At 39.3% G+C, this 14,991-nt stretch overlaps 1 protein-coding gene across 2 annotated transcripts in view; it reads left to right on the top strand.

Moving 5' to 3' along the window:
* Positions 1–2,293, top strand: part of clec19a (C-type lectin domain containing 19A) — a 36,333-nt gene extending 34,040 nt beyond the window's left edge. Inside the window, exon 5 of one of the 2 annotated variants that reach the window (XM_052022180.1) lies at positions 143–2,293. In XM_052022180.1, the coding sequence (XP_051878140.1) occupies positions 143–222 (80 nt within the window). In that variant the 3' untranslated portion in view covers positions 223–2,293. The remainder of the gene's footprint in view (positions 1–142) is intronic. The other variant, XM_052022181.1, reaches the window with a different exon arrangement.
* The last annotated feature ends 12,698 nt before the right edge of the window (positions 2,294–14,991 follow it).

The following is a 14,991-nucleotide window of genomic DNA, read 5'->3' as shown; positions in this document are numbered from 1 at the left end:
AGCTGAAAATAAATCTTCCACTCTATTATCCCTCAACTAATCCTCTTTTCTCAAATTAAAATGTCAAATTCTATTACAATTAAAAGTTATTTGTTATTTAAAACCAAACCCTCAACTTTTGTTTCTCTTTTTATATTCTTAGCTCTTAGATCCTGGAATGATAACCGTTGCAGTCGTGAATTTCCATTCGTTTGTAAAATTCCCTCCCTGGAGAACAACTAACCAGCATAAGTAGCTTAGGCTGTTTGGAATTCATTCTGAAGGTTATTTCTTTGGAATCAGCAGCATTGACGCAAAGACATTCTAGCCAACTGGGAGAAACAATTTAGACGTTCTGATCAAAGTGCCACACCATTATAACAACACTACTATCTGTTCCATGTAGGAAAATAGCTTGGTCTATTTTCTGGCTTTTTGTTTTATTTTCAGGCTTCAATATATTGTAATCCTTTTCATGTAAAATAGATTGAATTGTATATGGCTAAGCACCAAACATGAATATTCTTAGAATAACTCTATTTGATTTTTGATTAATAAGTCAAACTTGGTTTCCACAAATGTATTAGTTAGATATTTGTCATTATCTTATGTTCGATCATTTAGATACAAACCGACTAAAATATGCATTTGATAACATTTAACCAAAAGGATTCAAAAAATACATGCATTCAATTTCACATTGTAATTAAATTCCAGCAAACCAGCAGAATGTCAAATACTTTTCTAATTTCTGTGTAATTGTATTTTCAGTCTTATGATCCAGTTGTCAAAAATATATATACTGTATATCATATATTTGGATCTTTCAGATATATTAAAGCATAACTTTGGGTACAAAAGAGAAACATATATTTTCACTTACCTACTTACTGTTCGAACACTAGGTGAAGTATTTTTATGGGGAGGGGGGCTGTGTGGACATTACCCTTTGGTTCTAATTAAAAATTTGGCAAGAACTATTATTAGTGATGGCTGCCAGATACTGACAAACTGTTTAAAAATGCCCAAATGGAAAGATTTCACTCTGTTCCAAAATGCAAATTCCAGTTTCATTCACAATACCACTGGAGAATTACGTACCATCATTGCAAAAGAAGCTTCAATTTTCAGTATTTGACAAACAATGGTAAAGCATAAACAAATAGAAAAAAGGAAGTACTAAGAGCCTTCAACAATTATATTTACAACGGTTAGATCGTGGATGATCATCAATTTATTGTACAATTCATTGGCTTTATATTGACAGTATTCAGATGAAAAGTAGATTATTTAATTTTTGGCAGTTTTGAACCATTTCATTATTTTGAATAAGTGAAAATCTATAATCTCGCTTCATTACACTGCACAAGTGACCCTGTGCTCTTTAAGCGATGGATTCACTCATAAAGGTGCTTTCTTTAAAAGTCACCATTATTCATTTAGAAGTTTGCTGGGTGGAGAAACTGAAACACCATTGACCAACATACCAATCATTTTGAAAGGCAATTATTATTTCCAGAATACAGGTAAAATTGATTGAAAAAAAATTCAAGCTAACAAAATTGAAAGTTTTTTTTTACTCTGCATCGGATGACTGCATCCTCTTTCACTTGACCTAATATGCAATTGTGCAACTGATTTTAAAAAAAAAGCAGAGAAGAAATAAATCTAGCTTTTTAAGAACAGAAAATTTTGGTCCATGTAGCTAGCAACCATGTATTCTGGGGTATGTCTGCCTTGGTGCATGTTGCTATCATCTGTTACAGTTTAAAGATCAGTATCTGGTGTGCATCCAAATACAACAGAAAGGAGAACCCCCAGCACCCCCCAACACCGCCCCCCCTCCCCCACCACCACCACCACCGCCACCCATCCCCACAGCAGCAGACCTATTTCAGCTGCACTCATTGCTATTTTGTTGCCAAAGCTTCCAACCTAAGTAGTGTGCCCAGGTCCAACTTTTGAAGGTCCTAAGACTCTTCAGCAAATACATTTAATAGAATAGCTGCCAAGTAGTGCTATAAGAACTGTGACCATTGAATATGCAAATCAAACAGTTTGTGGGAATATTGTTATAGAGTTATTTTTTAATTTATTTTCTATGGCAGACAAAGGAATTAGATCTGTAAACATGATATTTTTGTATAACTCTATACTTTCAATTTATGTGGCTAATTGACACACAATGAGCTGTGACTTGTAGACGTTTTACGCTGGTATATTGTTTAAGAGACTTGTGTTGCCATGTGGCCAACAAGTAAACCTCCATGTTTTTAATTACAGTTAATATAAACTAAAAAAAAACTTTTTCTTCTGTCATGTTTCAATTCATTGGGTCAATAATCCTCATATTTCCCAGATCTGAGGTTGTGCTATCCAATTAGAGGTATTTTGGTAGACTGAGTTTCAGTTTTTAGATTGGAGTTGTTCTTTCTGTACACTCAACCTTTTAAAAGCCAAAACTGGTGAATGGGACACACATGATTGTGCAGAAGTTCTGCTCCATACAAAAAAATATATCAGCCCTCTCACCTCAACCCCCCCCCTCCCCCACCAGCTCTACCATTCTCTCCATCACCCACTATCTTCCCTCCATGAACACAAAATGTAAGGTCATTGGTATAATTTTGGTATTTAAATTTATGCTGTTTTGGTGGGGTATTGATGTAATATGGATCCATAATTCTATTAATCTGTTAGACTGATCATGCTCACTTGACAAAAGAGTACGGGCATGCTGTTTTGGATTCATATAAACATTGTGAAATATCTAAATTTGGAAGTGAAACAAATTAGTTATTATGACTTTGTGGAGGTCAGGAGTTCTTGACAGGACCATTAATATGGTGATATTCTGCTGAAGGAACACATTTGGTACTGAAGGAAGATCCATATTCAGCTGTTGAAGATGGAGAGGATGCACTCTCCATTATAGATTCTGAAAGATTGGCCTTTTTGCACTTGTGAATATACCCTTTGAAGACTCATTTTGGGAGGAGCGTGTTCATTAAGGCAGAAATTCTTCAGTGAAGTGACTGTGGTCAACTGAGCTTACACAGGGAGGCCTCTACAGCGCTGCAGTTCCAGTGGGAATTCTTCATTCAATGAAATAGGTAAGTGGAGCAAGAGGAAGTGTGAATGTAGTAAGCAATTCAGAGCAGACCATTCCAGCAGAATTTATATATCCAGATGTGTTTACCAAGCAACCTGCAATTCTGCCTCAGGAGATTGAGCTCACTAAGAAAGATTTAAGTAGCAGCCACTTCTGCATCTTGGGTTCCCAGCTTGCTTAGCTATCAACATTGGAAAGATGGTGCTCTTCTGTTCTGAACTTCTATAATACAATTGGACATGTTCCATGTCAGCCAACATGCTGTGCACTTCCCTATAATGCAAGCTACTATTCACCAGGGTGGGACAATTTATTTAATTTGACAGTGCTCTTCACAGCTGGAAGGGCCATCAGGTTGTTCAATGTGGTTATTGCTACAAACCTGTATTTGTATGAGCTCTTTGTTTGCATTGATAAGCAAAGCTCCTTAAGCATAAGTTCATAGCATGCTGTAAAGCAGCCTTTGTATAATCTTACTTCATTCCTCAATATAAAAGTTCTCTTCTGTATCCAAATCTCTCCCTGACTTTGCTCCTCCCATCTCTGTAACTTCCTCCAGACCTGCAGTTCATCAAGAACCCTACAGTCCTTCAACACAACCCCTCGCACATCTCTTATTTGCACCACTTGTAACTGCACATTTGGGTGAATTGGTCACAAGCTCTGGAAGTCCTTCCTTAAATCTCTACATCTTTTTCAAATACTCTTTATTCCTGCCTCCTTCACCAAGTGTTTAGCCACCTTCCATCTTTCTCCTTCAGCATGGTGTCCATTTTGACAGATAACTCTAATATGAAACACAATGAGACATTTAGTCTTTAAGCAAACCAGGCTAAAAATACTTTTACAGAATTATTTTGTAACCTATGCATGTGAATTTAAGCTAAGTGTATCCAGACCCTTTTGTGAATAGGTTGCACATGCCCAAAAATTTAATCCAAGTCTTCCATGTACGGATGTGCATGTACGCAGAGATACCAGGGTATGTGTAGTGACACATAATGCACATTTTAATCTCACTTGCAGAATGTTTTTTTGTGCATTAGAGCTTCATTGACAGTGTGAGCCACTCACTGGAGGATTGTGGCTTGCTTTGGTATTAGTTTAAAGGTTTTCAGTTTGAGTCCTCTGGTTCTTTTAAAGCATTTGCTGAGTGTACCCTCTCATCTGCTGCCAAGTCTTTGCTTATGTTTGGCCAATCCCCAGCACAATCCACATGTATAACCTCTTCCCTATTCCCTGATAAGCACTCCCTCCCACTCCAAGTACTCAGTCAAAACACAATATGGTGGTAATGCGGAAGGATGGATGGTGGTGTTTGTATACACAATGAGGGGGCAGGACCCTGGGGGCGAGCTAGTTATGCTATCAGGGACCTGAAAGACATTGAACATAAGAACATAAGAAATGGGAGCAGGAGTAGGCCACCTGGCCCATCAAGCCTGCTCTGCTATTCAATAAGGTCATGGCCGATCTGACCGTGAACTCAGCTCCACCTACCTGCCTTTTCCTCAAAACCCTTAAATCCCCTACGATGCAAAAATCTATAACTGTGTCTTAAACATATTTAATAGGGTAGCCTCTACTGCTTCCCTAGGCAGAGAATTCCATAGATTCACTACTCTCTGGGAAAAGCAGTTTCATTTCATCTCCGTCCTAAATTTCCCCAAATCTTGAGGCTATGTCCCCTTGTTCTAGTCTCACCTATCAGTGGAAACAACTTTCTTGCTTCTATGTTATCTATCCCTTTCACAATTTTATATGTTTCTATAAGATCCCCCCTCATTCCTCTGAATTCCAGTGACTATAGTCCCAGGCGACTCAATCTCTCCTCATAGGCTAACCCCCTCATCTCTAGAATCGACCTGGTGAACCTCCTCTGCACCGCCTCCAAAGCCGGTATATCTTTCCTCAAGTAAGGAGACCAGAACTGCATGCATTACTCCACGTGCGGCCTCACCAGTACCCTGTACAGTTGCAGCATGACCTCCCTGCTCTTAAATTCAATCTCTCTAGCAGTGAAGACCAACATTCCATTTGCCTCCTAGATAACCTGTTACACCTGCAAACCAACCCTTTGCAATTCATGCACAAGCAATCCCAAGTCCCTTTGCACAATGGCATGCTGCAATCTTTCACCATTTAAATAATAATCTGATCTTCTATTTTTCCTTTTAAGGTGGATGACCTTGCATTTACTAACATTGTAGTCCATCTGCCAGACCCTTGCCCACTCACTTAACCTATCTATATCTCTCTGCAGTCACTTCTCATCCTCTGCACAATTTGCTTTTCCACTTAATTTAGTGTCATCAGAAAACTTAGATACGCTACACTCAGTCCCCTCTTCCAAATTGTTAATGTATATCGTGAACAGTTGCAGGCCCAGCACTGACCCCTGTGGCACCCCACTCACCACCGATTGCCAACCAGAGAAACACCCATTTATCCCAACTGTCTGCCTTCTATTGGTTAACCAATCCTCTATCCATGCTAATACATTACCCCCAACTCCATGCATCCTTATCTTATGGATAAGTCTTTTATGCGGCACCTTATCGAACATCTTCTGGAAATCCAAGTGTACAACATCCACCTGTTCCCCTATATCCACTACCCTTGTTATAGCCTCAAAGAACTCCAGTAAGTTTGTTCAACAGGACCTGCCCTTCCTGAATCCATGCTGTGTCTGCCTGATGGAACCACTTCTATCCAGATGTCTTGTTAGTTCTTCCTTAATGATAGCTTCAAGCATTTTCTCGACTTCAGACAGAAAGCTAACTAACCTATAGTTATCTGCCTTTTGCCTACATCCTTTTTTAAATAGTGGCATGACATTTGCTGTCTTTCAATCCACTGGGACTTGCCCAGAGTCCAGAGAATTTTGTTAACTTATCACAAACACCTCTACGATAACTTGCGCCATTTTCTTCTGTACCCTGGGATGCATTCCATCAGGACCAGGGGAATTGTCTACCTTTAGGCCCACTAGTTTGCTCAACACTACCTCTTTAGTGATAGCAATTGTATCGAGGTCCTCATCTCCCATCACATTCATAACATCGCGCTTTGACATATTAGACATGTCCTCCACCGTGAAGACCAACACAAAAAAGTTATTCAAAGCCTCAGCCATTTCTGCATTACCCAATATTCACTCCCCCTTCTCATCTTCCAAGGGGCCTACATTCGCTTTAGCTGCCCTTTTCCCCTTTATATAATTATAAAAACTTTTACTATCTGTTTTTATATTTTGTGCTAGTTTACTTTCATAATCTATCTTCCCTTTCTTTATTGCCCACAGAAGGTGTTGGTAGAACACAGTATTTAAAGAGCACCTATCCACTGGAATTATAAACCCTATCACTCTGTAGCAAAGTTTCAGTAAGAGTCATATCCTTCAGCTAAAGCTTTGTGCTCAATAGAATTTGACTGTTGACTGTGAATTAATTGCTTTATGGATGTTTCATCCCATCAAACATTTTCCTTTCCTCACCAAAATCTCCAAGGTCTGAGTAAGAAGCCAGCTCCTCCCAGCCAGTCACCAATCCTAAGCTTGAGCCTTAACATCAATACATTACCTGCCCTTCATTCAGTGCCTCCATATTGCGATGTCTGACATCTGGATCTCACATGTTGAGGGATTTGCTTTTGTGATGTCTATTTTCTCCAGTCTAATCCAGAGAGCTTGAACCTTCTTTGTTGTTGGCATACTAGAGGGAGGTTGACTTAACTACTATTCTGACCATCCAAATTGCATTCTTCCAGAATACTACTACTTTCCATACTACTTTACATTGTAGCATCCTTAGGATAAGCATTTACTTGCCCCATTGTTTAGGCAGTCATGTTTATGCCTCCATTCAACTATATCAAAGCAAGAAAGAGAGAACATGCATTTTATATCGACCTTTTAAGCAGTTAAGGACGTCCAGAAATCCTTTATATGCAATTGATTCCTTTTGAACTGTTGTCGCTTGGAAGCCAAGATGGAAATAAGTATCAATGAGATAACAACCAGGTAAAGTATTTTAATAATATTCATTGCAGAATAAATATCGTATGATAAGATGGACTCGTGACCTCACAATCTATCTTGTCATGGCCTTGCACCTCATTGTCTGCCTGCACTGCACTTACCCTGTAACTGTAACACTATATTCTGCATTCTTTTATTGTTTTACTTTTGTACCACTTCAATGCACTGATGTGGTGAAATGATCTGTATTGATGGCATGCAAAACAAAGTTTTTCACTGAACCTTGGTACATGTGATAATAATAAACCAATTACCAATATTGCCCAGGATTCTGGCAGCAATTTTATTCTTCTTTAAATTGTGTCATTGATTCTTTCATGTTCACCCACAAGGACAAATGGGACCCTGGTTTTAACAATGGGAGCATGGCTGCCTACAGCATAATATTGCCACGTGCAGTGTTTGTAATGGTCACTGCAGATTGAAACATAGCTTCAGCTTATTGTAACCATTCTGCATTTCTGATTTATGCCAGTGTCATTGTGCTTTAGCTCAATTATAAACCCACCACTTAAATTTTTCGTGCAGCATCATGTCCACCTTAGCAACTACCAAACATGAAGCCAGCTTGATGACGTTCCTCCAGATTCATGGCTTCTTCCTTTCCCTCTATTTGTTTCTCCTTCTCTCCCTCCATCCCTCCCTCCCTCTCCCCCACCCCCATTCTCTCTCTACCATGCATTTCAATCTCTGCACCTCTTTAATAATTTCACTTTGTTGTAATTTTCTACCCCTTCCTTTCATGTTAGCAGTACATGTTCAAATCAGCACCTGAAGCTTTGAAAGTAGCTGAGCAAGGAACACCTGGGTGAACTAAGTATTTCCAATCAGGTCAGGGTCAGACCCATTTCGAATTATTTGGTTGTAAATTGCATGTGTATTGATTATCAAAACTATGGCCCCAAAAAAATGATTGAAGCATTTAGCAACTGTTGGCTTCTTCTTTAGTATCTCAGTCCAACAGTTAACAAACAGCTGTTCCTCTTTAGCAATATGGCCCCAAATTTCCTCCCCAGGAGGATTGCAGGAATTTTTATTAGTACTAAGCAGAGGCAGAAGCTTTGCTGTTGTCCTTCTGTGTTCAACACCGATATTACACAGGTAACATTAGTGAAAAAATGGGTTGCTGAACATGAGAATGGGTCAAGCCACTAGTGGGACAAGCAACTGCTTTCTTTTTTCTTCTGTTGTTGCTGAGAAATCTTAATAGCCTTTATTGTCCTTTCAAGTATAGTCTTTCTTACCAGCAGGTATTTATTCACTGATGTCAGATTCTATGTTCTCTCTTGTCTGTTGCAATTTTCCTCAGTTCCCTCTTTGTTTTCTCCCTTGCCTGTTCTGTCTCGCTTCTCTCCCATCTTCTGCTGGGGCAGGCACAGTGGTGTAGCGGTTAGCATAACGCTATTACAGCACCAGCAACCCGGGTTCAATTCCAGCCGCTGTCTGTAAGGAGTTTGTACGGTCTCCCTGTGTCTGCGTGGGTTTCCTCCAGGTGCTCCAGTTTCCTCCAACATTCCAAAGACATATGGGTTAGAAAGTTGTGGACGTGTCATGTTGGCGCTGGAAGTGTGGCGACACTTGCGGGCTGCCCCCAGAACACTCTACACAAAAGATGCATTTCACTGTGTGTTTTGATGTGCATGTGACTAATAAAGATATCATCTCCAGTCTTCTCCATGTTCCTCGGCCCACAGGTTGTCTCCTCTGCCTTTAGCCCATCAATGAATTTCTCAAGCTCTTGGTTTTGTCTCTAATTCCCCTCATAAACTGAAGAGTTATACATCTTGGTGAATTTATTTCTCATAATTTAGAAAGTGGTTTAGTTGACTCCTGCATTGCTGAATACCTCAGGTAAAATATGACTTCACTGCACAATAAAGTGACATCTTACTAAAATAGAGCAGAAATTTTATTGATGCACTGCTGAAATGAAAGGTCAGGACAACATCAAAATACTCAAATTTAATCAAAATAATGTCTAAATTGTGACATTTATTTTTAAATGGTAAAATAAGTACAATGTGGAAAGGTAGTTAAACTTCCAAGTACGTTGAGTAACTATAGAAGTGCTAAGCAACTTAAGTTCACTTTGTATAAAGTGCCTCTTTATCCAAATGTATATGATAAATTTACACATCTTTAAACAAGATGTCATGCTGATATGCAATTCAAGGGTTACTAACACCAAAAAGGGGCGTTGAGTTTCCAGAGTGATTCCAAATGACAATTTTCAATTGCACGCACTGAAAAAATGATTTTATGCCATTGAACTTCTATGTCATGGACAAACAAAAATATTAAAACTTGCAAATTTGCTTAAAGATAGTGTGGCTTTGCCTTTTAATTGCTTCTTTTGAATTATTGCCCATATTGTAATAAAGTTTGTTGTTTGTTGTCCGTTAGAGATGCTCTGGTGGCAGTGAGGAGCAGAGTTTCAACCTGCTGTGCCCACAATTGTTCAAGTTCAAGTTTATTGTTGTCATAGGCATACACAGGGTATTAATGCCATGAAAATTAGCATTTTGCAGCAGCAACCCAGTGCATTACAAGATGAGGACAAACATAAGTTAACATAGACTTAAATTATACATAACTTACATATATGCACAAATGAACGACGAATTAAACAATGACACTGGTGCCATTGCTATTTGCTAGGAAGTCATGTGGATTTTTACATGTGTGGTGTTTTGTTTCTGCCAACCCCATTATGGTTAAAGAAGCAGGTAAATGTCCATCAAAGAAAATGCAACACCAAACCTCAGGCTGCTTCCATATTCTCCTTGAAAATATCTGCAAATCACTGGAGAACCTCATGTGTTCATTTTCCTTGCTGTGGTTTTTGGTGGTGTGGAATAATATGGGAAAGGATCAACTCTATTCGACTTTGGAACAAGTCCATTATCTTCAGTTATTCCTACTTATATCCCATTGCAAACAGGCTCCATCTCATTACAGGTCCTCCCTGACTTATGGATAGCCCATACATATGAACGAGCATTTGGAGATGGGCGTGATGGATGGGGCTGGATTTGCCGACAGCAGCAGGGCTGCAGGCATCTTCTGCCGGGTGGGAACGGGGCATTTCCGCGTCCCTTCTCTCCCCACCCCCATCCCCAAACTGCAAAAATCAGGGGCTGGGTGGAGCCGAGTAGAGCTGGGAGCACTGAGCAGACTCACCTGCTCACTCACCGGGTCTGTGAGCCCTGCTGGCGGCCACTCTTCCCGCAACTGCTCCCTCTCCCGTCACAGCTGTTTCTGTGATCTTCTCCCACACACTGGTTTTGTTCACTTCTGACTTACAAGCAGTTCGGGTTAGGAGCAGTTCTCAGGAATGGAATCCTGTCGTGACCTGGGAACTGCCCCTACTTGGGGTTTGTTGCTTTGCACCCAGTGCGCTGTCAGGACCTGCTGCCTATAATACATGCTGTCTGCACCCACCTCTTCTGAATACAGAGGGTGAAACAACCTAACTTTTCATACTCGAGAGGGGCCCTGCGAGGAAGAGCAGCCTCTGAGAGGGGAGCACAGCTGACGTCTGGTACATCTGAGATCCTGCTGAAGGAGTGCTTGCTGCTAACTAAAGTTTTTGATCTTTAATGCCTTTGACAGTCCAAAGACTTATAAAATATTCAAATAGAATTAAATTAAAAATATAAAACTTGTTAAAAATTAATACATATATATTGTATATTTCATTAATACAGCATAATCGAGGAATTCAAACACTAAAATAAAGTAAAAAGCAAACTAAAACAACAACAATTTATTGCATATAGCTCTTTCCACACTGTTGGCAACTCCATTCAAATCAATGGGGTCACTGTCTGCATCCCAGCCAGCGCGGGCAAAAGATCATCCAGCCACTCTCTTTAGCTTGACGGTGCTCTGCCATTGGCTTCAACAGCAAATCCAATGGAGAGCAGGGGGTTGGATGTGCCAGCATCTGACCTCCTATCCATTTCAGACTTTCACATTTGGCTGAGTATGCATGCAAGTTTGAAGTGAGATGAATGGGAAACATCTGACAGGCAGCAGTTTCCTAGACCTCAGACCTACCAGGTGCCAGTGATCCCCGCACTCCTGTATGCTTCTGAGACTTGTACCACCTACATTTTGAGACACTGGAAAGATGCCACCAAGCTTTTTCCACAAATACTCCAAATTCTTTGGAAAGATAAGCAAATCAATGTCAGTGCTTCTCCCAGGTGAACATTCCCAGCATTGGGGCCCTGGTTACACTTGGTCACCTAGGTCAGGCCAGTCACATCATTTGCCCGCTCAATACCAGGCTTCTGAAACAGATACACTCCTTGAAGTTCTGCTAAGGGAAGAGGTTACCTGATGGACAGAGGAGGAGATTCAAGGATGTGCAAAGTTGGAGCGTTTCAAATGATTCCTGGGAATCTCTGGCTCATGATCGCTCAAAGTGGGGAAGGAGCATTTGACCTCGAGTCCATGCATCAGGAACACACAGAAGCCCTGCATAAGCCCAACTGGCCTCTGCCTACCTGATCTCTGAAAGAATCAGCAGCTCTAACATTGGCGTTATCAACCACCTCAGAACCCACAAAACCTGAATAGAAGTAAGCCACCCTGAATCACAAGGAGCTGCCTTAGAAGAAGGAGAGGGAGAAGGAGGAAATCTCTGTCTGTCAGTCAGCTTGCTCTGGCTCAGTAACTTTCAGAATGCACCAGGAACCCTGTTAACACATCTCCATTCCCATAACCTTGAGCCATTTTTAAGTCAACTATTTTAACTGCTCACAGTTCAATAACTCTGCACAGGTTGAACATTTTAAGTATTATCTTTCACATTAATTACCTAATGTGTTTTCAAATTAAAATATTTGGAGAAGGATAACAGTTAAAGTTATAGTTTCATTTGAACCCTGAGATTACAATGTGCAACGTTAGTGCTTGAATACTCAACACCTTCATAAAATATTGCATTGTGTCCTCTTTTGACAGAGGAATTTACTCATATATTTTAAATTTTTAGTTGTAACTACATCATGTCATATTAAAGTGGTGCGTGAAAATTGCAAGAATAATTTCTAGGCTTTCATTTATTATATATTCTTTATTAATATCACAGGAGGTTAACATTGATTTCAGGTCAGGCTAAATATCTATGTAAAGGATTTTATGTGGTTGCTATGAGATACAAATGCTATAGTTGAAATAAATCCTATGTTTAGCAAAGTAAAAATGCAACTGCTATCCTAAAAAGATAAATTTAAGGTTTTGCTGGATTCCATGGCCAAGGAAAATCCTCCCACAGAACCTTCTGCATTTTATGTTTGTCCAAGCTTCCATTGGCACAATGGGTTGCACTGTGAAATTTCTTTAAAAGTGGGAAGATGTGATAGACTACACAGCAGGTTTTTGATCTTGAACATTGTCAACTGGAGTCAAGACAAAAGAGTTAGTGATAAGTGTGCCAAATTCAACCTTGACAGGAACACAACAAAAGACTTGCATTTATATGCTCCAGGACATCTCAAACTATATTTCATTCAATAAAGCACTTTTGAAATGTAGTTGCTCTTGTAATACAGGTAAATGCAGCAGCCAATTTGCACACAGCAAGCTATCAGAAAAACCAGTGTGATAATGATCAGATGAAATGATGTGTTTTGAGAGATGAGTATTAACTGAGGTAGCAGGAGATGCCTCTTCCATTTGTCAAAATAGCATCGAGGGACAGGAGATAGTATTTTGCTTCAGCACTTCATCACAAAGACCAGACTGAGCTGCAGTGAGTCAGCCCCCTGTTGTACCTCTTTGCAGATTTCTCTGTCACTGTATTACAGATCAGCTTTGTTGTTGCCTGAGCCTGTCAATCTTCTCACTAAGAAGTGAACAGTAAAGGCTATCCTGAAAGGGGGTAACTTTTAAAAAATATACATTTGCTTATAATTATACAATTACAGATCTGAGTCTGCCATTGACACATCAGTTTCAGTTGTCTTATTAGAACTGCAGGCATTCTGAATATCTTACTTTTGGATTTCAAATATCTTACTTTCATGTGAAGTGACTCATGCTCCCCTGTATCCACTTGCAAGACTGGATAAGCTGTCAGGTAACAATGGTATCCCCTTGTGATCTGAACTGGATATTAGTCCTTTGCACACACATTTCTTTAATTTCTCCAAAGGCAGATCAAGCAAACACTTGGTGAGCTGAGGTCAGTTATGAATCATCGAAAGGAACTGACTCACAGTGTGGTTGTTCTAATTGAAGCACATAGTTTCACGTCAATTGGCATGTATAATGAAAGTAATGAAATTATAATATCCTGTACTGGTGAACTATCATATACATAACTTTTATTATCTTATTTTTTGAACAAGTACAGCCTATATGAAACTGATCCTCTGTATTTGGCTTTAAGTCCAGAGTAAAACCTCCTTTCATGTCATTTCTCCAGTCAGCCCTATCAAACTACCAGAATGTACCAGCCTAACTTGGCAAAGGCATCTGAGATTTTGAAAGGGTATAGCAATTACAGCAGCAATAAGTGTGAATGATCATTAGAATATTAATCTATCTTTCATTGACTTCAGCATGTAGTTCAGACAGTCTATTTGAATTTTAATCAGCTCCACCAAACCTTGTGATCCCACGAATTTAACCTTCTGAGGCTGATACGATATTTTGGCAACGTGAGTGGCAGTGATCAACAACGTAAAATGAATAGATATAACATTTAATATTTGTGTTCTTGTAGTAAATTTTGGCAAGCAGCAAATATAAAATAGATTTCAAAAGCACTTTGACATTTAGTTCTTAAAATATATTACAAGCTCTGAAATCAAGTCATGAGATAGTGGCCTGTGAATGATTAATATGTTTGCAATGAAAACCCTCCATCTGTTATTTAAATAGATGAATCTCCACATGGAGATTTTAATTGCTTCTAACCACTGATCCTAGGCAGGTATAATCTGCAGAAGCTGTACAAGTCCACATTTTGGATTTTTTGGATTTTTTAGAAAGAGCTGAAAAGGGAAGGGGGTGGGAGTGGGGCGGATTTGCACCTTTGCAACCTCTAAGACAATATCTTCACTTTAATACAATTAGGTTTGATAGATTTCAACAGTTATTTTTCAGTGCACTCCTTGATGAAGCCTGTATTTTCATATTTATTCATATTTTACCAAACATTATCTTTGGCAATTAAATTGTAATATGAATTTTGTAAATTATTAGTGGTATAGATAAGGTTTTAAAACATGGATGTTATTTAATTATTGACCTAATGCTTGTAGAGAGAAAATTATATACATTTTAAAGGTAGTTTACTTAAACTGATGTCCCCAAAAGGGATGAGTGACTTATACACTAGTGCAATTTGTGCATCAGATTTTATGGTAATTGACTCAAGCATAATACTCTAACAAGCTATTCCTACAATATGCAGCTGCAGAAAATCTTACACCAAACAAATATGCTCTGCAAAACTAGAACTCGTGTGTATTTTGGTACAGAACAGGCAAAGCTTGGGTGTAAAAAATGGTCATTTAATGAGAATTCATCAAATTAATTACCAAGAATGCATTTTCCAATGCAGTGGCAATGAAGACTTTGAGCATCTTCTGCAGAGTCTAAATGCAACTTCATGGAGCCTGAACAAAAATGTTAAGTAATCTCATAGCTTTTCCTCAGATCCCTTCTAATCCTTTTGCTCCTCACCATAAACCTATGCCCTTTGGTTTTAGACAACTCTGTCATGGGGAAAGGTTTCATCGTCCAACCACCTTCTTCTAAATACCTCATCTAGCAGTCCCAACAGTACCCACCAATCCCCCAGCCTTACAATGTAATAACTCCTAGCCAATAGGAAGTGAAAAGA

The sequence above is a fragment of the Pristis pectinata genome, chromosome 8, assembly GCF_009764475.1.
Source record: "Pristis pectinata isolate sPriPec2 chromosome 8, sPriPec2.1.pri, whole genome shotgun sequence".
NCBI classification, from domain to species: Eukaryota; Metazoa; Chordata; class Chondrichthyes; order Rhinopristiformes; family Pristidae; genus Pristis; species Pristis pectinata.
The sequence above is the reverse complement of the archived record's forward strand: the minus strand, read 5'-3'. Positions and strand labels throughout refer to the sequence as shown.